This window comes from Panicum virgatum, chromosome 4K (assembly GCF_016808335.1).
Source record: "Panicum virgatum strain AP13 chromosome 4K, P.virgatum_v5, whole genome shotgun sequence".
Lineage (NCBI taxonomy): Eukaryota > Viridiplantae > Streptophyta > Magnoliopsida > Poales > Poaceae > Panicum > Panicum virgatum.
The window spans coordinates 5,957,851-5,981,574 of NC_053139.1; the positions used below are offsets into that span (position 1 = coordinate 5,957,851).

At 49.6% G+C, this 23,724-nt stretch overlaps 3 protein-coding genes across 5 annotated transcripts; 2 read left to right on the plus strand and 1 right to left on the minus strand.

The window, feature by feature from the left end:
• The first annotated feature begins 1,507 nt into the window (after nucleotides 1-1,507).
• On the plus strand, nucleotides 1,508-6,260 carry LOC120702771. 3 transcript variants are annotated; one of them, XM_039986712.1, is made up of 5 exons: nucleotides 1,521-1,609; nucleotides 1,695-1,760; nucleotides 2,586-2,868; nucleotides 3,110-3,223; nucleotides 3,296-6,260. In XM_039986712.1, exons 3-5 carry the CDS (start codon nucleotides 2,605-2,607, stop codon nucleotides 5,927-5,929), a joined length of 3,012 nt encoding a protein of 1,003 aa, XP_039842646.1. In that variant the 5' UTR covers nucleotides 1,521-1,609; nucleotides 1,695-1,760; nucleotides 2,586-2,604; the 3' UTR covers nucleotides 5,930-6,260. The 3 variants fall into 3 exon arrangements, with proteins under 3 accessions (XP_039842645.1, XP_039842646.1, XP_039842644.1); XM_039986711.1 differs by having other exon boundaries at nucleotides 1,508-1,760; XM_039986710.1 differs by lacking the exons at nucleotides 1,521-1,609; nucleotides 1,695-1,760 and having other exon boundaries at nucleotides 1,770-2,868.
• An 841-nt stretch (nucleotides 6,261-7,101) lies between these two features.
• Nucleotides 7,102-14,588, minus strand: LOC120702775 (vesicle-associated membrane protein 711-like). The gene is made up of 5 exons (XM_039986715.1): nucleotides 14,464-14,588; nucleotides 9,738-9,989; nucleotides 8,749-8,939; nucleotides 8,303-8,466; nucleotides 7,102-7,518 (listed from the first exon to the last, which is right to left on the minus strand). The coding sequence occupies exons 2-5, from the start codon at nucleotides 9,955-9,957 to the stop codon at nucleotides 7,428-7,430; spliced, it is 666 nt and encodes a 221-aa protein (XP_039842649.1). The 5' UTR covers nucleotides 9,958-9,989; nucleotides 14,464-14,588; the 3' UTR covers nucleotides 7,102-7,427.
• Nucleotides 10,818-13,562, plus strand: LOC120701812. The gene is made up of 4 exons (XM_039985627.1): nucleotides 10,818-10,829; nucleotides 11,840-12,521; nucleotides 12,596-12,799; nucleotides 12,877-13,562. Exons 1-4 carry the CDS (start codon nucleotides 10,818-10,820, stop codon nucleotides 13,074-13,076), a joined length of 1,098 nt encoding a protein of 365 aa, XP_039841561.1. The 3' UTR covers nucleotides 13,077-13,562.
• Nucleotides 14,589-23,724: the final 9,136 nt, after the last annotated feature.

Genomic DNA, 23,724 nt, shown 5'->3' on the forward strand with positions numbered 1-23,724 from the left:
ATCGAGATTAGAACTGGGTCCAACTTTCAAAACAGTTTTGAGCTTTGGCACATAGTACTCCACAATGTCATCCAAATGCAAGTTTTAGATTTCACGTGCACGTGCCAAAGTTATTTCCTTATTCATAAACTCTCTCAACAAATACCCATCTGTATACTTGCATCCGAGAAATAATGAAAATTAGTGTTTGTTCACAAACTACTTTTGTGAGAAAGGACCTCTGAGTATTGTTCTACAAACTACTGGGGAAGAAAAAAGAGAAATGTTCAGACATTCTGGCGATGGGCTGACAGTGAACACCAGGAGAAAAAAATAGGGTTAATTTGTTTAGTGTCATTACAATTTTACAAGTTATGAGTTCTACCATTACAATTCACCTATTTAGATTCATGCCATTACAATTCTGAAGTTGTTCGAGTCGTGCCATTTTCTACGTCGTTGATGCTTTTGGGTCCACACACAGGTCATTATATTTTTGTATAGACCAAAATACCCATGGTGTTGCTCTCTCTCCACATTACTGTCTAGTGGGTCCCACATGTCATATCCTTCATCCCACGCTACTGCACCCAGCCTGCAAAGGCGGAGAAAGCCAAATCGAGGCCCGAGGACACTCGATCTGCGCCCGGAGATGACGAATCGAGGCCCGGCGGCGGCCGGAGGTCGATGATGGACGGCGCAACGGCCACCAGGCGGACGGACGGCTCGCCCATGAGATCCGCAGGAACTGCGCAGACGAGATCAGGCGGGGTTGGCTTCGATGGGCAGCTTCTCCCCTCCTGCGATTGGACGGAGCGGAGCCGCGGAGGAGAGCGCCGCCAGCCCGATGGGTGGAGCTGGACAGGCTGCTGCTTCTGCTATGACAGCTACTAAAAACAAATGGGGCTCCTGGTGTCTCGAGCAGCATGCCGCTTCCCATTGATCCAAGGTGGGGTACTGAGGTGGGCTGTAGCGGATTTGCTCTGCCCCTGGAGATTCACCGCCGGGAGGGAGCAGGACCACATCTGCCCGCCGCTTGCGGTCTTGCGTGCGCCACCGGGAGCTCACCCACTGCCACGTCAGGCATCAGGTCGCGTCACATCTCTTGTCCTCCGCAGCGACCTTGCGGTGCTATAGATCGGATGCGCGGGGACGGCGGCCACCGGCCAGCCGGCTGCTGACGGCTTGAGGTCGCTGCTCGCCCCAGCAACGTTCGAGGTCCCCTGCCACTTCTATTGCCGAGGACCATAGTGGGATTGGAGAAGAAAGATATGACATGTGGGACCCGCTAGATAGTAATGTGGGGAGAGAGCAACAACATGAGTATTTTGGTCCATACAAAAATATAACGATCTGTGTGTGGACCCAAAAACATGAAAGACGTAGAAAATGGCAACACTCAGACAATTTTAGAATTGTAATGGCACGAACCTATCTCTAAATAGGTGAATTGTAATGGTAGAACTCAAAATTTGCAAAATTATAAAGGCACCAAACAAATTAAATAAAGGCATGTCCAGCCCAGCCCGAGACCTCGAGACGCTCACGCCCAACGGCCACGCCACCGTCTTCTTCTGCGGTTCTGCTCCAGTTCCCATTTCCGCCGCCGAACACGCACCACGCCGCCGAAGTACGCCGGCAGCCTCGGGCAACCCTGCCCTGCCCTTGCAGTAACTGTCGTCGTCCACCTCCACCCGCGCCCTCTATTGTACTAGGTTGGCGCGGGAACGGAGGACCCGTCCGGACACGGCATTGATCGACTCCTTCCGTTGTTACTTGTGGTAAGGAACCCTAACTTGCGCGGATGAATTTTCCGGGAAGTTCCTTTTTCTGTGGGTTGTTTTGGCTGCTCCGAGAAGCCAAACCCGAAGCTTTCTTCACCCATGGGTTGGTAGCTGATTCTTTTGCTGCGTGGTAGAGTGGCTAGTCTCTGATAATCCAGCCATCCGTGGTTCTGGTCTGGTTCGATAAGCAATAGGCTATTCCCCTTCGTCGGCGAGCGCTGGATTGATCGGTCCAGATTCCAGTCAGAGGACTGAGAACCCTTGGTGCGGGGTTTTTTTTTTTTGCGAAAATGTCGGGGATTTAACTAAACCCCCGGGCACCACGGCAGAAACCCACCCCTGTTAATCGCAGTTCAATTTCGAGTGCTACGAGTTTTCAAGGGATTGTGACCTTGGAATGTAGGTTGAGTTGCTCATCTTATGTAAGATTATGGACCCCAAACAGCAAAGGGAAGGCCAATTGTGTGTATTTTTATGTTTTTTTAAGATTTATCATGCAGTTTTCCTGTTTTCAATTCTAGGTGAAAATGGAAACCAGATCTATGCTGTTGTCAATCGTGTGTGTTCCTTTTCATATTTGAGCTTGGCAGTCCTTGATATACAAATCTTCATTCAATACACAACAACACACAACTGCTGTTAACCTGAGATTGTCTTCTCTTCCACTTGAGTGATATGCTGTTGTTTTATGTATTGGTTGCAATTCTTTTCGTGCAATACCTGCAGCAGCCATGGAAGCATTTGGTCTATTTTCAGCTTGTTTTTTTGGTTGTAATTGCTGATTTGCTTACCCTTTTCATTGTCAATTTACATGTTACCAAGGAACTCAGTGAGTTTTGGAATGGTGAACGCACAGAGTAAGGAATATTCAGCCTTTGGTGGTGCAGTTTTTCTGTGCAGCCATTTGACCAGGAAGGAGTGCTTTAACAAGAAAATCTTTGGCCTCTCTCCTTACTGTGCTGATTTCGTAGAGAAAGTTAAAGCTGGCACAACTTTATTCTTATATGATGTTGAGCAGTGTAAGCTTCATGGGGTTTTTGAAGCAACTTCAGATGGAGCTGTGAACATTATTCCTGATGCATATGGAAGGCGGTATCCTTCTCAGGCATGAATACTTTTGAGACTTGCTAATTATTGTCTTTTAGGTCATCTAATCCAGTGCTTTCATGTATTTTTCAATAAAGTTGTGATATCCCACATCACATGTTTCTCTCTATTTTATGTTTTCAAACTAATTTCATAGCTATCTCATTGTACAATATTGCAAGTAAATCTCATACTGCTCTTCCTGAGATATTATGAAACGTAATAATTTATGTTCATGTTGCATTTCTCTGAATCCACAGATACGTTTCAAAAGGATTTGGTTTTGCAAGCCTTTGATGGAAGGTGAATTTCGAGATGCTGTCCAGAACTATTCTGTAAAAAACAAGTTTAGTTATGGTTTGTCACATCAACAGGTCTGCTCCACAGTCTTCTCATGTTCTGTCAATATGCTTAGCTACTGACCTCACAATGTTACTGTTATACAGGTTGCAAAGCTTCTTCACTTGTTTTCTTCACGGAACAGGTTGCAACTTTGTCAGAATCCAAGATTAAAAGATGACCTCCCAAGGGACCTTGAAACTTCTCTGGTTAAAGTAACTGATGTGCAGTCCAGTCCAAGCAGCAGTTCATGTGGTTCATTCAGAAGCCCCTGTCAAACATGTTCCTCGTCCACTCTGGGTGACAAATTAACTGATTCTGCGTCATTAGTGCACAGAGGACTGCAATCGGACATCTCTGATGTGGCTAAGTCCAAGAGCTCACAACCTACCCTGCACACTGGAGCAGATAAGGCCACGGTCACAATACCTAGCAACCAAGAAGCAATGCATGACAAATCTACTGTTGACTTTATACCACTTCCGCAGGAGGAAGATACTTTAGAAGGTGTTGATGATCTGTTTGGGTTGCTAAAAGATGAGAGCCCCTCTTCTGAATCTAAAGGTAGCAGTGACTCTGAAGACCATACTACTTTCCACCATGTTTGTGTTAGGAAGGAGAAGGAAGATGGATACTACCTGCCAATGTTAAATTCGAAGCTCCGCTCCGACAGTGAAGGGCGAACAAGTGTGTTTTCACGGTTAGTGAAAACACATAAAACTTATATCCAAGGAAAAAGGTCCAAGACCGAAGCATCTCCACCAAGAAGTGCTCAGTCTTTCAATCCTCTTTCTCAGAGGGAAAAAAAGCGGAAGGCACAGCATAGCAAGCCATTTCCATATCATAATGATAAAATACTGTTTATGCCTTCAAGTAATAGGTTGAACAGACTTCCAGCATCTAATCATTCATTTGTCTGGAGAAGATCCACCAAGTATTCTGGGGGGAAACAGAATGAAATTCAGATGTGCGTAGAGCCATTGCTTTGTGAGGATGGAAATAAATGGGATGTGTCTGCCAAACAACCTGTCAGATACAACAGCTGCAAAAAGTCATTTGTTCCTAAAGGTTGCTCAAAGTTGATGGACTCATGTGACAATGAACTAAATATGCCCGCAGTGTTTGCTGGAGAACATGACAGCAGCGAGGTTAATGTTAAAGAAGAAATGAGAACCTCTTCCATGAATGTTAAGCAGCATGCTGACGATTCATATGTTGAAGGAGGGGATCAGGACTTTTACAGTCAGGATGTTGAGGGAACAGGAACGAAGAAGAGTCAAGCAACAGCATCCTTCCCTCAAGAATGTCCAAGTGCCACTGCATTGGTTCCTAAAGGCAGCATGACTTTCGATATGCTTGCAGTATCTGATGAAAATCTTATAGAAAAGGGCATAATTTTATCGTGTAAGGATGCACATAGTCAGTTAGCTAGACCATATTTTGAAACCAAGGTGCTCCTTGAAGATGAACAACAACAAAGCTTTCAAGGTTCCTTTGAATATGTTGAAGAAATCACAAGTGATCCATCATTGATTCTTGACAGTTCTACAGTCATGGACATGTTGGGCAAGCATGGTTTTGGAGATACAAAGACTTCATTGAAAGACGAAATGCAGAGCCATGTGGCTGCTGGTCATTTGGGAACGGAAACATCCCTCCAACAGAAAGAAACTCAAAGCATTAGGAGCTGCCACGGAGTGGTTAATGATGATAAAATATTGCTCATGGGACAATTTGAAACCATGGATATCTTGCCCAACCATGATGAAGATTGTGAAAACAAGAAGAGTTTGCCTTCTGATAGAAGTGGTAGGCTTGTTACCTCTTGTAACCTTGAAACTGAAATGCCCCTGCTGCAGAAACAAACCACAAATATTCAGAGCTGTTCTGAAGTAGTTCATGATTATGAAGTGTTGGTTCCAGAAATCTCTAAAGTGATGTTTCCCAAGTTTGACGCAGACTCTGGAAACAAGGGTACACGAATGGGTTCTGGTTATCCAGGAGAGGTATGCCATCTTGTTAAAAGCTGTCAAGAAGCTGTGCCTAGTGATGCTGCACCAGTTCTTGAAGGCTGTTGGCCTCTTATTAACTTCCCAGTGTTCCATGGAGACAGTGCAAAAAAGATTATCTTATTGGATGAAACTTCAGAGCATCTGTCTACTGATCATCAAGGTACTGTTATGCTTTCTCAGGTCGAACATTACCACAGCAGCTGTGGTGATACTTCATCTGTTCTGGAATATTCCACTGTGGACACAAGTGCTGAGGATGGAAATAGTGAACACAAGAACTCGTTTGATCAGAAAGATGATCAAAGTCTGTATTTGGTGACTGATTCGAAAGATCACAGAAACACTGCCAACACTTCCTCATCTGACGGAAGTCGCAGTTGCGGACCTACTGATGATCAGGAATGCAGCAAACGCATGCTGCCTAAAGAGGAGCAACACCAAAATTTCCAAGGCAGCTCTAATCCTCAGGACTCGTTTGCAGTCTTATCTGAAGGCTGTGAAAGCAAGAGCGGGATATCAGTTGATAGTACATCTCTCCATCTGGTTGCTGGTCTTCTGGGAACGAGCTCGGAGTCCAGAACAAGTTTCATCAATGACTCCTCAAATGGACCTGCTAGGACTTTCAGTACCTCTGCTTTCAGTGCTGAAAATGCGGACCACACCGCCAATGGAGCGGGAGCCTATGCAGAGCCGCCCATACTTCAGCATGATCCTGGGGAGCATCTGTGACTGTCGCTCTGCATGCACAACCTGTGGGCTGCGGCCCAGCTTGAGAGGAGTTTATCCCAGAGCATTGGCAATATGCAGTGAACTGCCCTCTGTTGTTAGAATGTTACTAGAACCGTTGTCTGTTGTTAAGATTGTTATCATCCCTAGCAGATCGTAAATTCGAACCACGGGAAGTTGTAAGAAGAATAGTGAACCTGGTGTTGTGTTGTAGCTGTTGTTTACTTGTTTACTATTACTATTCCGAACCTATGTTTGTAATGTAGACAGTGAAGACCGAATTATCTCTAAAATCGTAATTGCCAGATGTGTATCCGTGTGTGTACGGAAAATATGGAAACGACTCTTCTAATGCTTGATTGCCCATATTGTTATGTTTGGAACAGACCATGTTGATCCCTGATGGGGAAGATGGCGGTGCCATGCGTGATCAGTGATCACCTTGTCTGGGTCCTGCTGTCGATTGGCAACCCAACAACACACACCATCGTCTAATCCGGTGTCCTGTCCCCTGCTGGGCTGCCGGTCGACGATGTGCGCGCACGGTGCGTCGTCGTGCGTGCTCGCCTTCGCTGCTGGGCGCGCCAGTTCGTTCGTCCCTGTCTGCGCGGCGGGCGCCAGGTCGGGGCAGGGAGCCCCGTGCTGGGTGCCGGGGGCGTGGCCGACGCCGAGCACGAGGAGGCGCGCGCTGGGTGGTGGATGGGCAATGGTTGCCATGGCCTGGCTCACCGTGCTCTCGTGAGCCCGCGGGTAGGGTGGTGCAGCGCGCCGAGCGCCCGCGCGACCCGAGGGGAGTTTGATGGGAGCTCGTGGTGGTCGTGCCACGGCATGTGCGCCGCGCCGCGGCAACGTGGGGTGGCCGGGTGGGGGTCAGGGAGTTGCGACCCGGGCAGGCGGGCACGCAGGGGTTTGTCTATTTATCGCCCAGGTGCTCCTCCACCTCCCTAGCTCCGGCAGTCCGGCACCTCCTAAATTTCAAAAAAAAAAAAAAGGCTCCGGCACCTCCGCTGTCCCGCCGCCGTCAGAGTTCCATTCGTCCACCGTAGTCTACCTGTCAGGTTAAACTAAATCATTCTACGACATGCCACATTCTGGCACCAGCTCCCCTTGGTTGAAAGGCTATGACACTGATAGATGCGGCTGGGGCTTCAAAAAAAAAACATGACAGCTTCATGTGTATGTCAACTTGTCCAATTCAAGCATATTACATCAGATTTTAGCATTTAGCCATAATATAGACGTAACTGAATTCATGTACAGACACAAGAATAGCCGCAAGGGCAAATAAACACAACCCAGGCGCGCGCAGCTACGCCATAGCAAGACCCTGCGAGATGCAGTCTTATGTGAAGTTTACATCTTTAATTGAGTTTTTCACAATTGACACCATCACTATTACACAATCTGGAGCTTTCCTCTACATCAAAACCAACTGCAACAGTACTGCGATAGCTGCTCCCAAGGAATGGAGACATAATCACACAAACAGGCACACCATACCCTAGCGTATACAAGTTGGTAAGGTGAAACCATGGCACACGAAGACAAGCGCGACATATACTATTACCAGAAGGAGAAGTATCAACGCAGCCCTGCGGGAACAGAGATAGAACACGTTTATTGCAAGCAAGAGAGCTCAAATAGCAGTCAAGGAAACATCATAGCATCATACTAAGAGTCTAGGACTTTCACATATAATCATTGTTAAAAAGTGGAAGGTTATGCAGAATGCTGCTTGCCGCGACAAAGGAGTGAATGTCATCAAGTACATGGCTACACATGGCTACATGCATCCCACACCTAAAAGTTGAGGATTAACTAGAGTATACAACCAACAACAGGCCCCAAAGTGCCAGCCATATTTTTTGTGCTACTAGTATATCGACATTTTTTATCATGTACCATCTTATCAGTGGAAAAAAAAGCAAATTTCTTTCATTCCACCTTCTATCAACATCATTGATGTAATTTCTTCTGTTTGTAATGGCCAGAAGATAATCCTATGTGTCAATCTCTGTTACTCATACTACTATGACAGATCCAACAATGGATCGTGCTGATGCCCTACATATATGCTCACTATTTGTTGCTGATGACACAATATAATACCAATATCAATAAAAGCTGCATATAGATCTACAGCATTAGATCATGCTGGGAACTGCTTGGTCGATTATTTTTTAACAAAATTGCAGCTGAGGTGGATATCAATAAAGTAAATAAACACAGTTGAGCTAGTACATGGAGGATGCAAAAAATCAGTGGGAAGCTCATAAACCAGAACCAGACATAGCATTCATGAGGCAAAAAGGAAAGGAAAATCAGTATGCAAGATTATAATAGCATGGCAATTTTAGTTAGCCAGAATATACATACGTGAGTTTGACATTTCTCCACCAAACGGTGTTTCTGAAGCGCCGAGCTTGTCTTCTGAATCGAACAGTATTTCCTTGCATATTTGCGGTCTTGTCAACCAGCAGCTCCAAACGGTCACCTCTTTCAAGGACTTTGTCAATGTTATCAATCATAACACTACGAACCTGCAAGAAAATAATAAACAGTAAATATCCATTTTGAACTGTTAGAAGCTTCCTTGGCAACATGCTAGATAAACAGGAATTTTTATGGTTTGATTTAAAACAAGTATCTGGGAACAAGCAGTTCCACAAAGGTGGCCGTTCAAGCACTTTATGCATCAGCATGTCCACTTCTAGTTTATAAGATTAGTATCACAGCATAGATTCAAATTAGTTTTCAGAATATGCTTTCTTCCATACATGACAACCTTCATAGCCAAAACAACAGAAAAAAGGGTGCATTACCTGATTGATTTCACCTCTCATGCGGTTTATTCTATCTGTGTTAGGGTCATTTGAATAGTAGTCCATTTGCTGGCTAAGAACCCTTGAGAATTCATCATTCATTGCATACGCAAGAGCAGTCAGCGCAGCGCGGCCATATGTTTTGACAAATCTTCCATGAATGTCTTCCAAAAATGCAAAGGGTATCCGTCCTGTGGCAAAACGGGAGAAATAGCACGAATAAGCTATTGTTAAGCATTTCGCAACAGAAACATATAGCCGGCCACGACAATACCAAACTAGGCACAAAATTCTAGCAGATTTATTTCCAAAAAAAAAATCTAGTAGTAGATACTTAGTGCCAAAGATGTGTTAGTACAGCAGTACAAATCAGACATTGTTGAACGTCATACTGCAAGGCGTAAAGTCAACTGGGTTGCTGTACAAATCAAAATTCTAGCACACCAAATTTGCTCTTAGTTTGAATGTATTTGTTCTTCAAAAAAAAAGTTTGAATCTATTCGGAGCCAAGAGGCAGCTACAATGAGAATTACTAGTATACTAGTAACTAGCACTTCCTGCAACAACGAATGAGTCTGATCCCAAAAGTCAACAGCCGCAAAGCAAAACCAGAGCAGCCAACCCAGAAGAACTCCCCCAAAAAAGCTGAAACTATGCCCCGGCCCATCCATTCTCAGACGCCATTTGGCTCGCTATAGCTGAATCCAATCGCTACTCCTCAGTTTGTCCCGATCTACCACCAATCCCCTGAGGTCACCCCTGCTAGTGAACAGACCAGATGGACGCGAGACGACAAAACCCCGAATTACTCCCCCCCCCCCCCCCCCCCCTCCCGGATCTCCGCTACCCCGCCCGCCTATGGCGCCCGCCCACGTGATCCCCACAGCCACCCACCCCGCGGGAGGATCCCAGTCGAGTTCGAAACAGCCTCGGCGCGCGACTCGACGCCGAGGAGGAAACAGAGCAGGGGTGGTGCGGGAGGCGCTTACTCCCGGCGGCGTCGTCGGCCATGCAGAGCGCGGTGATGCCGTCGGTGCGCTTGGCGTGGAAGACGTAGCGGTCCTGCGTGTAGGAGACGTGGCTGTCGGCGCCGCCGCCGGGGAGGCGCTCGAGGACCTGGCGCGCGACGGCGCCCGCGTTGGTGGCCGCGGCGCTGTGCTCCGCCAGCACCACCGTGCCGCGCGCCACCAGCGCGTACTGGATCGCCATCCCCGCGCCCGCCACTCCTCCCCCTGGGGTGGGCAGGGTTAAAAAAATCGCTCGGAACCGGACCGGTTACCGCGGTTACCGGTCTAACCGGTCCGGCCCGGTTCCGGTTCCGGGCGGTTCAAATCGGGGCAAAATTCAAATTTTAAATTTGAATTCCAGGAAATGAAAAAATCCCAAAAAATTCATAAAAATACTTCAAGTTGCGAGGAATGTAATGGTGTCAAAATTTTTGAAATATTCATTCATTTGATATATTTTGGGGGCATTTGAATTAAAAAAAAAAAACAGGCGGCCCATTAAGGCCCACCGGCCCGTCACCGACACATAAGGCGCCACACCCCCAGAACCTTCAGACCTGCGCCCCCCACCCCATTTCCGCCTCCCTCTCCCTCCAGGCGGCGCCAGGAAGCCCGACCGCCGGTGACCGCCGGCCAACCGCTCGGTTAGCGCGGCTAGCCGGGCGGCAGAACCGTTTAGCCGGCCCCGGCCCGGATCTAACCGGCCGCGCCGGTTAACCGGCCGGGCGCAGCGGTAAGCCGGCCGGAATCGTCGGTAAGCCGGCCTGGGAGGTAGGTAAGCCGTTTGTTTTTTTTCCCTTTGAGTTGATTTGCATGTATTAGATGATTTGTTTTAGGATTTAGATGTATGATCTAGGTGTAGTTAGGATTTAGGTAAGATTTAAGTGTATGACGTAAGGATTTAGGTAGAATTGAATATTAAGGTGCATATATGTTTTTAGGATTTAGGTTGATTTAGGATTTATGTGATTGATATGTCTTTGTTGTCCATTTATGCAGATAGACAATGTCAGGTAGAGATAAAGATATTGTATGGGAACATGGTGAAAATTTTTATCCCGGATGGCGGTGCAAGTATTGTAATACGCAGAAAGCAGGAGGTGGTGCGACTAGATTGAAATAACATTTGGCTCACCGCGGGGCGGAGGTGGTCCATTGCAGGAATGTGCCACCAGATGTGCGGGAGTATTTTCAGCGTGACATTGAGAAGGCTAGGAAGGCAACTGCTGAACGGGCTCGAGAGAGGTTGCGACGGGAGAAGGCTGCAGCGGAGGGAAACTATCCCGGTGAAGAAGAAGATGAGGAGACTCAGCTGCAGCGTGCCTTGGACCAATCGAGAGCGGAAGCAGTGTACCGACGGGGGGTGGAACAGAGAGGAGGTGTATACGAGCATGGAGGGGATAGTGGTTCGACGAGGGGGAATCCTTTGCAGAGGATGTTGCGTAGGGCAACTTCACAGAGGGAGAGTCCTGCGGTGGAGGATTATAACGTGGCATCCGGTGGGAGAAGAGGAATGACCCAACAAAGAATTGATACAGGCTCCTGGACGCAGAAGGGTAGGAATGCAAAGGAAGCTATTGGTAAAGCTTGGTCAAAGTTTTTTCCATTTTGCGGGAGTACCTGGAAGATAGGCTGACAATCCTTACTTTGTCAGCGCGGTCAGGGAGACACAGAAGTGGGGTATGTTTTCTTTCATTCGTATGACACCTATGAGCTTACATTTCTGTATCTCATGATTTTCATATATTTGCAGGTGAAGGTATCGCATCACCAACTGGACGGGATATTGATGGCAAGTACCTTGATCAGAACGAGCAAGACTTGAAGACGAGGTACGTAAAGTTTCGGAAAGACTGGCCCTTATTTGGCGTCACGTTGATGTGTGATTCATGGACTGGGCCGACGAGGATGAGTGTCATCAACTTTTTGATATACTGCAATGGAGTCATGTGGTTCCACAAGTCTATTGATGCGAGTGGAAGAACTCAATATAGCACATATTTGCTTAGGGTAGGCCCTAAACATGTCCCATTCACTTTGAGTATATTTTGAAACTTACTAAAAAATCCTACCTATTTTGACAGGAGATTCGAAAGGTGGTGGGCGAGATTGGACCGGAGAATGTCGTGCATATAGTCACCGATAATGGCTCGAATTACAAGAAAGCTTGCAAGGCACTAGGAGAGGTGTATGAACACATTCTTTGGACACCTTGTCTAGCACACACCGTCAATTTGATGTTGAAGGATATAGCTCGAAGGCCCGAACATTCTGGTACGATCAAGCAATGCAAGCGAATTTCTAATTGGTTACACAATCATGGTCAGTTGAATACAATGATGAGGAACGCAATCGGTGGTGAGTTGGTCAAGTGGAATGCCACTCGATTTGGAACCAATTACATGTTCTTAGAGAGCATCTATCGGAAACGTGATCGTTTCATGCAGTGGATGGCATCTACTGAGTTTTTACAAAGCAAATGGGCAGATACCGAAGATGGTCGATTTACTCATTCCAGGTTTTCAAATTTGGAGTGGTGGGACGGATTGAAATATGTCATCGACACAGTTCAAGCAATATACAAGATCCTTCGCTTCACTGATCAGGACAAGCGGCCCAACATGTGCGAAGTCGTGATGTCGTACCAGAATACGAGACAGGAGCTGCAATCTTTCTTTGGAAATAATGTTTCCACTCGGGACGAGTATCTTAAGGTTATGGACGATAGGATGCGTGACCTTTTCATAGGCACGTATGTGGGTCCAGGTAAAACTATACGAGTCATCTATTTTGGAACTCTATGAAACTTATGCTTATTTGAAGTGATTTATATTTTGCAGCTGCTGTCCTAAATCCGAGGTATTCATACACGATGGAACCAACTCAAGAAATGTTTCGTGGACTCAAGGATACATTTGAGCGCATGACGGATGTCCAGAGCGCCGTGCAGGCATTGCAGGAGCTTGAGGTGTTTCGGCAGAAGGTTGGCGAGTTTGGCAGTGAAATGGCAATGAGAATGGCGATGGATCCAAAGACATCCCCATGTAAGAGTTACTCCGTAACATATTGTTGTTTTCTCTATATTTGAATATATTGCTTACATACTTGGTTGCACATACAGCGTCCTGGTGGATGATGTTCGGATCAAGCAATCCAAAGCTGCAGTATCTTGCCATGCGGCTTGTTTCACAATGTTGTTCGTCCAGTGGATGCGAGCGCAACTGGAGTACTTTTGACTTGCTGCATACAAAAGTTCGCAATCGATTGTCGCACAAGAAACTTAACAAGCTGGTCTATGTCAACTACAACCTTCGTCTGTGACTAGAGGAGGTCTCCGGCCCACCGATACATGAAGAAGGTGATTTTATCGACCAGCTGGCCCATCTTTCATTTTATGATGAGAATAATCCGGTGCGGGAATGGATGGAATATGGTCGATCTAACCGCGCTCCAGTTCTGGACGAGGATGATGATGACGGAGACGTCCCTCTCCCGTCTCATATTGTCAGGGATCAAATAAACCTCTCAGATCTACGTGACACTATGGGGGATGCTTGCATCAGCGATTGGGCACGTAGACATGTGGGTGACACTCACCTAGGGAAGAGGAAATTCCAGAGGGGGCATACGAAGGGTGACTCGAAGCGTCAAAAACAAAAAGGAAAAGCAACAGCAAATTCAGTGAACAGCGACACGTCCACAGATGATGGCGATGGTGAGCGTAGTCCACCGTATCAAGAGACTGGGGATAGCAGCTCCGCTGGTGATGGTGACGGTAGTGACGGTGCAGATGCTGCTGCTGCTGGTGGTGGTGGTAGTGGTGGTGGTATTCTCATTCGTTTCACAGGTATACATTGCACCTATATATGCACACCTGTTTCTGATTATGAGTACTAATTATTATATATGGTTAATTGCAGGGGAGACTCAGTTCACACATGCTACACAGAACCCCGATCATGGAGCACCGGAATCGCCGAGGAGAACGGTTGGACCGACGGACAACGATATTCCACAGTACTCTTCTTCCTCCTATAGCGATTCCAGGCACTCTTTTCACTATCCCATACCTGACATCAGCATGGAGCCACAGACGAGATGGGTGTACGAATGGGAAGACCCCCATTTTTACACTATGTTAGTTCAGGAATGGGAGACAACATCGGCGTGGACAGGGCAATCTTGGCAAGACTACAAGGCTGAACTGCTTAGAGTGCGAGGTTTGAATGTGATGTCCATCGCCGAATACCAAATGGCGTCCAGAATGGGGGTCTTCCCATTCTTACGTTGAACTATTATTAATGTGTATCAGTGACTACTGTATTTGTAGGCACGATTAGGACTATGGTATTTGTATGCACGCACATTAATATTGTATATCTCTGCATAATTATAAATTGTTACTTTGGTGTGGTATTTTACATTAATATATGCATAGTTCATAACAAAATTTCCTTTTATTTCACACCACAGAACCAATTTAAAACTGTCGGTTTATTTTGTTCAAAGGCCGGTAACCGGTGCAACCGGTCCGGTTTTACCAACAAACCGGCCGGCTAACCGGTACTAACCGTTACAACGGGAACGTTTGAATTTGGTTTTGAATTTGGCCGGCCGGAACCGGTAACCGGTCCAACTGGTCCGGTTAGCCGGAACTGGAGGCCGGCGGTTCGGTTGAATCGGTCGGATAAAAAAACCTTGGGGGTGGCCGGCCTCGCCTCCTCTCGTCTGCCGTGTGGACTCGGGGGAGAGGAGGGGGAGGGGGGAGGAGGAAAAGGGGAGGACAGGTTGGGCTCGGCTGGGCCGAGATGGAGACGGAGGACACGCCGAGCTGGCTGGCTGGCTGCCTATTGGGTGTGGGACTGTGGGGTCGGGACGGGATCCCTTCGTTTAATTGGCGGTGGGTCCAGGCCGGCTGCTGGGTGGGTTGGTTGGTTGGCCGGTTGGGCCTATAGTTGGCCAATGGGCCGGCCCGGCACGGCACGGCCCGGGCCCGACTTAGGCCCGGCCCGATTAGGCCCGGCACGATTGGCCCGTTAATTATTCGTGCCGTGCCGGGCCGGCCCACGTGCCGAAGGTCTGGGCCCGGGCACGGCACGAAGGCCCATTTACCGTGCCGGGCCGGCCCGATTAACACGCTGGCACGGCGTGCCGCCGCCGTCCTGCCGATTCCGCCGCCGGCCATGCCTCGCCGGCGTCGACGCCATCCCCTTGCCGCACGTGCGGCCTTGCCTCGCCGCCGTCTCCAGCCCGTGCGGCCGCCGCCGCGCCGCCGTCCCCAGCTCGCGCAGCCGTTGCCTCGCCGCCGTCCGCAGCTCGTTCGGTCTCCGCCCCGCCGGCGTCCTAGCGCGCACGGCCGCCGCCTCGCCACCGTCCGCAGCCCGGGCTGCCGCCGCCTCGCCGCCGTCTCGAGCGCGCGGAGCCGCCTTGCCGCCGCCCCCATCCATGCCGCGGGAAAGGGAGACGAGGTGCGGACGCCGGACGAGAGTAGAGCAAGCCGGCCGCCGCGGGGAAAGGAGGGAGGTGCGGGTGGCGCGCTGCTGTTGCGGGGAAGGGAAGGAGGTGCGAGCGCCGGGCGGCCGAGCGCCGCGGGGAGGGAAGGGGTGGCGCAGGCGCCGGCGCGCCGCCGCCGCGGGGGAGGTAGGGAGAGGGAGGGGTGAGGAGAGAGGAGAGAGGTGTGGAGTTAGGGTTTGGTGATGTATATATTCATGGGCTATTGGGCTGGAGTGGTAGAGATTTCTATTGATGGGCCAGATTTGGGAGGTGGGGAGTTAGCAGGTTTTATTCGTGCCGGGCCGGGCCGGCCCACGTGCTTGAGGCGCGGCCCAGGCACGGCACGACGCCCGTGCCGGGCCGGCCCGGGCCCGATTGACTTCGTGTCGGGCCGGGCCTTGTATCGGGCCCAAATCTCGTGCTTTGGGCCGGCCCACGGGCCTCGGGCCTAATGGCCAACTATGGTTGGGCCGGCTCGGTGAATCGGTGATGACGGGAGCGACCGTTGCTTCCAGAACGGGGTCGGGGTCCGGCTCGGGCTCGTTTTCGTTGAACAAGGTTCGGGTCTTTTTTCTGCTAAAAAAAGAGATTCGGGTCTCTTTTTTTAAAAAAAAAAGGAAAAGAGCGCTCTTTATTACTCAGAGCCAGCAGCGGCCATTCCTCTCTCATTGCTTCCCTTGGTGTCCGGGCGTGGTTACACCACCTGACCAGGGCATGCATGCTTGACTACGCCACAGATTTTTGCGTATGCTAGAGATCTCAATGCCTCTCCGCCTCTTCTTATTTTCCTGAGTTGCAGGCCCTCATTGGCTACTTTACACCCAAAAAAATGAGAACTTTGTGTGGTAGGGGAATTTGCCAAAAGGCCTTCCAAGTTGGGCTTCCATGCCGGTGTCTAGAGGACATCTGACGTGTTCCAGCTTCCTCACCTTGGATATCTTTGGCCAGCTTGTACGCACTCTTCACTGAATAACCACCTGAGTTTTCATGTTGCCAAGCAATGAAGTCATCTGTCTTAATTCGACAGTGGGAGCTTTAGTGCGAATATCTGGTCTGCATCATGGCATCATACGGCCAGAAGTACTTATGAACAAGATCGATCCGCCCTCCATATCATTCTCTCCAGGTCGATCAGCTGTGACACCCACTTGAGCCGGCACGCCCGCCTGCTCCTGCCCGGCCGACGCGACCAGTCTCTTGGCAGCCATGGCTCCCTCCAAATACGTACCTTCTCTCCTGAACCGATCCTCTGACAATCTGACATACTCCTTTCTTAACCAGCTCTAATCCATGCACTATTGCTCTCCATGTGGGGAATTGATCGATTAGCAGGTAAAGCTGTGTTGAGTAAGTTGCCATTTGGGTAACATTTGGCAAGCAAAACTCGAGCACAAAGGCTCCGAGGGCGGTCAACCAGCCTCCAGGCCTGCCTGCCGAGCAATGCCTGGTTGAACAGCTTGAGATCATGGAAGCCCAACACTCCTTCGCCTCTGGCCCTGGTGAAGCTTTGCCAAGGGATCCGATGTGTTTCCCTTTAATTTTCCCGACCAGCTGCCCCACCAGAACTGCCTGATGCGATGCTCCAAAGCATTATGTAGTGAAGTTGGCAGCAGGAAAACACTCATCACATACACCGGGATTGCCTGTGCTACCGACTTGATCAGAACCTCCTTCCCTGCAGCTGACAAAAACCGCTCATCCCATGCACTGCACCTTTTGGTTAAACGCTCAGTTAAAGCCTGAAAACTTTTCAGCTTTGAAACGCCCTTCTGGCGTTGGTAGCCAAAGGTATTTTGCCTCAAAAGCAACAGAATGCACGCTCAATTCTCTTCACAGCATGTCTTTGATATATTCTCCTTGGTTCTCATTGCACAGAACTGAACATTTTTCAAAATTAATCAGCTGTCCTGTGGCCCTGCAGTACCGGCCAAGAGCCTCTCTCACCCATTTAGCTTGTTCTTCTGAAGCCCGGAAGAACAACAAACTGTCGTCAGCAAAACAGCAGACTGGTGATCTTTGGAGTTTGACGACATACTTTTATTCCCTCCAAAGCTCGGTCCGTAACACCTCGCTGCAAAACTTTGGACAGGTCGTCAGCTACAAAAAGGAGGCGATAGCGGATCACCTTGGCATAAACCATGAGTTGGTTGGAACGTGTCCAAAGGGACACCATTGAAATGAACTGTATAGCGTATTAGCATACGGTGACACAGGTCATGATCCACTGTACCCAAGTACGATGAAAGCCCAGTTTCACAAGAACTTGTTCTTGGTAATTCCAATCGACACGGTCATAAGCCTCGGCAAGATCCAGCTTGAAAGCGCAGAAATTGTTCTTGTCTGTGTTGCCCTACTAAATGGCACGTAAACACAAAAGCAATTAAAATATTGTCAGCGATCAAGCGTCCAGGTACAAATACACTTTGATTTTCAGAAACAAGCTCGTCTAGGAGGGGTCTCAACCTATTTACCAGACATTTGGAAACCACTTTATAAATAACATTGCATAAACTTATTGGCCTGTATTTTGTCAGACGCTCAGGACGAGCCACTTTTGGAATTAGCACAATAGCTGTATCGTTGACCCCCTCAGGCATACGTCCTTCTGCAAAGAAAACCGCGACTGCCGCCACCACATCATCTTTCATGATGGAGAATGTTCATCTGAGTATCTGACATTCTGAAGCGCTCCGACCCAAGGATCGAGGCTAAACCATATATTAATAACCGAAGTAAGTTCCCGGTATAATACATGTTACATCAAGTGGAGTCTAAAGTCATACAGAGTTTTATTCAACACGTACATGAGGAGTAAAGTGACAATACTAAGCTACCGCAAATAACCATAGGATAACGATTAGCATAACGTCATGCAAGACTAGCTCTTCGTCCATCACGGCTCCACTCGATCAGCTTGGGTGCGGACACGATCTACTCGTAATCTTCAGGCACAAAGTCAAGATCCTCTGAAAAAATAATCAACAAGAGTTGAGTATGAAAGTACTCAGCAAGTCCCACCTCACCCTTACAGGGAGGGAGTTACAGATTAATATGCAAAGGTCCATTAATCAACCAGAATAAATAACAAATGTAGTATTAAAGGAAACCCAAACAGTCATCCATCTCATAGGCTAGGTGGCTCAACTAGTTGAGATGTCCACACCGTAACCTGTCCAAACCGAGGACACAGACCATTCGAATGGATTTTACACTCTGTAGAGGTTGTACGCTTTACCCACACGTACTTCACCGTCCAGAGACGGCTCCGTCATAGCCGACACCCAGCCGTGGCTCAACCCCGACTAGTCGCCCACAAACCCCCGGGTCTGGACCAATCCAGGTCTCACCCCAAAAACATATCCACCTCGGACGACTACCAAGTTAGCCAGTGGGATTAGACTAAGGTTACCCGTACAAGCTCATGTGGTCGTACTGAAGGTAGGTTAAGTGAGATGGCACCACAACACTCGGTCCTTAAGGCTCATCAGGGCAGCCAACAACCATAACCAACCAAACCCGAGATGTCACCACGACAGAGCTCGGTCGCAAGTCTACCACCACGGTAGCGCATGCACCAACACATTACACACTGCCCTGGTCTCATTCCCATTCCAATTTCATCAATTAACAAGGTCCGATAATATGCCAGTCTGACAGTAAATCAATATGCAACATGGCTTCAATCAATGGTTTCTCTCATACCCTCAGTGTATCATCTCATGCAATCCCTAAGTCTAGCAAATTTTATATTTAACCTTACTTAGGATCAATCATGTTCAACGTAAGGGATTGATGAGACTTGGCTTCGCTTTCGTATGCATCGGCGGCGGCGGCTTTCCGGTCTCCCGGCTCCTCCGGGTTCTCCTCTGGAATCGATTCTACTTCATCGTACCCAAACAAGCAAAGCACATATATCAATACATTATACAAATATAGTTTTATTTGATAGAGTTTGATTTTAGATGAATTTAGGAAAAAGAATCAATTGAATCAGAGGTTGCATGGATGAGATATTGTAGTTATAATATTGGTGTTTAATTAATTCCGAAAATAGATAAATTAAAAAATGAAAGGGGCTGCACGTGGTTGACGCTGGCTGCTTGCTGGGCCGGTGGATTTTTTTGACGTGGGCTGGCTTGATAAAAATAAAAGGGAAGAAGTTACAGGAAGAAGAAACAGAGAGGTCGTCACTTTCCTCTGCTCTTCCATGGTTGGGGGCACGAGCTCTCTGAGCTCTGCCGAAGCGGCGCACCCGGCCACCGTTCTCAAATTCGAGGGCATGAGAAGAGAGAGGAGAGTGAGGGGATTCCATTTTTGGTGACTCCGGGCATAGGAGAGGGCTGGACGGTGGTCGGCCACGTGCGGCCATTGTTGCGGCCATGGCAGCTCGTGGGGAGCTCTGCTCGAGCAGGGAGAGGGAAGGGCATGGCTTGGGGCATGTTTAGGAGGGTATGGAGGTGCTCACCTCGAGAGGAATCGGACCAAGATGGCCTGGGCGAGGAGATCGACGATGCTCTGTTCTTCGGCTGGAGGAAGAACAAGGGCTCGGTCTGTGGCTGGTGTGCACGGCGACGAGCGGCGGATGGTGCGAGTGCAGCACCCGGCTCAATTTATAGGCGACCAAAGGCGGTTCGTGGTGAGAAAAATCTCGGCCGGTGAACTGCGCGCGGCGACGACGGCACAGCGATGTCGTGGAGTTCCGAGGCTGGCAGGATGGTTCAACCTGCAGTGGGGCACGGCTCAGGCGTGGATTTCGGAGGGCATCGTCGAGCAGCGCGAGCGACGAGGGCGGGCAGGCCGGCGAGCAAGGCTGCAGCGGAGTGGGGGCACGGCGTTGGTCGGCACGGCGTGGTGCCGGGTGCAGCATGCGGTCCCGTCGCGGGCCCATGTCGTCGAGCGTGCTTCGTGTGGGAGACAGTCAAGCGTAGTTTACAAGCAAGCTTAGGAGACAAATAAGCCTAGTTTGTGAGCTCGTACGTAGAGTGGACTCAGCAGCAGCTCGAGCATGTGCGTACTGCAAGGATTGCTTAGCAATTTAATTATATAATATCTCATATAAAGATAGTATTATTATATTATTTTGCGTTGCCTGTTTAATCATAAAATAAGTTTTATTTTAGTAATAAAAATAGGGATGTTACACATTCCATGCTTATCGCCTGGTAGCTTTTTGAGATTGCTATTGAACATGAACGCCTAATTTGTTAGCAAGCATCAGAGGGATGAGTGTCCTTTTTTTAAACCCAAGCAAAGTATAGTTAGCGGGGAACATATCTGGTGGAAACTAAATTTTCGTAAAAACTCGTGCAAACCATGACAAAAAAATCATCTAAATTCATTAAAAAAATCACACATGTAGATGATATGATAAACACAATCTTATAAAATATCTTGTCCAAACTCGACTTTGTTTGTGAGATATAAAAATAACAAATTTCTAACAAATCATCTAGACTGCTTGTCCGCTTGAAATTTGTTATTTTTATATCTCACAAATGAAGTTGAGTTTGTACAGGATATTTTACAAGATTGTGTATCATCATATCATCTACATGTGTGTTTTTTTGTGAATTTAGATGACCCTTTTGCCATAGTTTGCACGAATTTTTACGAAGGGCGTGGTTTCCACCAGATACGTTTCCTAGCTAGCGTTGTCAAAAGTGGAAACTGCACAATGCTACATTCTGGTAACTGACTCTTACAGAATGTCAGACAACCTGATCATGAATATGAACATTGCTGAGATGTTTACAATAAACATTTTTGAAGCACATATCTCTAATATGCTAAGCTTCAGATTGAACCAAAATGCGTTGTTAATCCTATAGTCAATTTGTGTGAACTGTTAAGGTTCAAAATATGGACACTGAAATGACGACCTTGATACAAAAAGAGCCAGATCAAGGTGGTGCATGTGCAAGCGTAAGAGAATATTGCGACAATCTTTTAGCTCGCAGTATTCTGCTCAAACGCGGATTTGGAATTTGTGCCAAAAGTGTTCTTTTTTCCGTAGAGCCATTTTGCGCTGTGCTTGATATTCAGACAATCACCAGCATACAGTCATTGTCTCATTGACCACCATTGCTTAATCACCACCTGTATTATGCATTCACTAAAAATAAAATGAATGTAGCTCCGCCCCTGCTTTCCACGACGCTGAATATACATTGCTCGGGTTAAAAAAAACCCATCCTTCTGATGCTTGCTAACAAATTAAGCGTTTCATGTTCAATGGAATGCCAGATACTCAGCTGAACATGCTCCATCGGACGGTTAAGGATACTCATCACAGAAATGCTGAATTGAGACCACAGAATTAGCGGGCAGCATTGTCAGACAGAAGCTCTCCGTGACATTTCTCCTCTTCCAGCTGATCGTTATACCCTTGAACCCCACACTGCGAAATTGCGTCTGCCTGACGAGGACGGCGATGCGGTTCTAGCCGGCGGCCGCGGTCATCCCACAGAGCTGGCCGGCCACCTGGCCATCTCCCTGCCCGGCCGCCCGGGCCCATAGACGCTTTCCTGCCCAGACCAGAGCGCGTCATCAGAGCGGCTTTTGATGATGATGAAGAAGAAGCGGCGAGGTCTCTGGTCTCCCTCCATCAGGTCCCAGCTCTGAGCTCGAGAGGCGCTGCCGGGCTGCGTCTTATTCCCGCCGTCCAGCCTCCGGCGGAGGTGCCGCCCTGCCTCAGCTTCCGTCCCGCGCTCCTTGTATGTCTGGTAGGGAGGAGGACTAGGACGGAGGACCCAGTCAACCGTTGACGCTCAATCTACGACCGATCTCGGCCGCACGTAGTCGATCCAATGTCCAGAAGGGACCCCAGGGGTGGACGGTATTTGAAATACCGTCCACCCCCGGTCGGAGTTTCGGGCGCCGTCCACCCCGGCCGTCGGGCTTGTCGCAAGGACGCGCCGGCTCCGCTACATGCCGTGGCGGATGGCTCGCCGGAGCGCCGCTTCCCGCGTCCCGAGTGTCAGTTGATCTCCTCCATCCATGCTTCTTAGGTCACACGCTTCAACCAGGGAAGAGGAGCCGTACCATGGCGGGCGGCAAGCACGGAGAGGGCGGGCGATGTTCCGACCGAGGAGCGCCGCCTCTGCCCTCTGCAGCATGGCGTGGCTCGCTCGCCGGAACGCGTCGCGTCCGTTTAGTAGCTTCCTCCTGCCCCTAAGCCCCTTCCTGGGGTTCGATTCCATGGAGCCCTTGCTTGCGCCGACAGAATTAAACAGTCCTAAGGTCGGTGTCACCCTCTCCGTCCAAGGCGGCTCGCTAGAGCGCCGCCTCGTTCCGGTCTTCCGGATACGCGGACACTGCCACCACCGCCAGATGTCGCCGACGATGCCTCCACCACCCGCATGACGCCGGTCTCGCGCAAGATCACATCGAGCCCGGGGGACACGCCAGCCCGTCCGGCGTCCGCTCCCACGCACGCCTGGCGGCAGAGGCAGCCTCCGTTCCGAGAACGGCTTTACTCCGCTGGCCACGCGTCATGCTGATAGTTTCACAGCAGCTCGCCCTGACACGCGCAACGCCGGTGGGGACGAGGAGATGGCCGGCCGCGGCTTCTCTAGATGCAGCCTCGCCGCGACGCCAGTCACCCATCCCCTATGCCACAATCGTAGTTCTCAGCACTATGCATAAAGGGCGAAAGGGATGAGATCCATCAACGCCCAGGACACGGCGGCGCTACGGCGAGCCAGGGCGTGCCGCGGAGGCGGCGTCCTCGCGGCCACTAGGGGCGGACGGCGCCTGAAACACCTACCGTCCACCCCTGGGTCCCTGCTAGTCATTGGATGGACCATGTGCGGTTCAGATTGGTCGCAGATCGCAGGTCAACAGTTGACTGGACGGATCGTCCCCATCATGCAAGCCCAGGGCGGGAGCAGGGGCAGGGTGGCGCCCACGCTGAAGGGTGGGCGGGGAGAATGCGACGCAGCGCATCGGCGTTGCTCAGCTCGAAGATGGGAGCCGATGCAGAGGGAGAACCGGCAGCTTCTTCGGCAACAAGACCGCGTGCACCGGTCTGGGCCGAGCGTCCATGGCCCCGGCCGCCCAGACAGGGAGACGGCCGGCTTCTGGTTCTGGACCGCGTGCACCGATGGCGCCGGCTCAAGTTCGCGCACGGCGAGGAGGACGCCGGTGAGACGGTGGCCGCGTCCCGCCCGTAGCCTGATGTCGCCGCGCTCGCCGGGTGCTGGCGAAGCGCGAAAGAAATGGCTTCCGTCCCTGCCTCCCTGGACGTGGACGGGAGCCCGTCCAGGTCTTCCTCCTTGCGCTCACGGACAATCCCAATGCGCAAGCGCTCTGGCGATTCACGACCTGCAATAGGTGGCCAGCCGGCAGCCGCCGGAGTTGGGCAGGACCGTCGGGTAGATCGAGCACCAATCACGCGCTGCTTGCTGTTCGCCGAGCCACGCCGTGCACCGTGCTGCAGAGGCGGCGCTCCTCGCGACAACCAGGGTCGGAACACCCC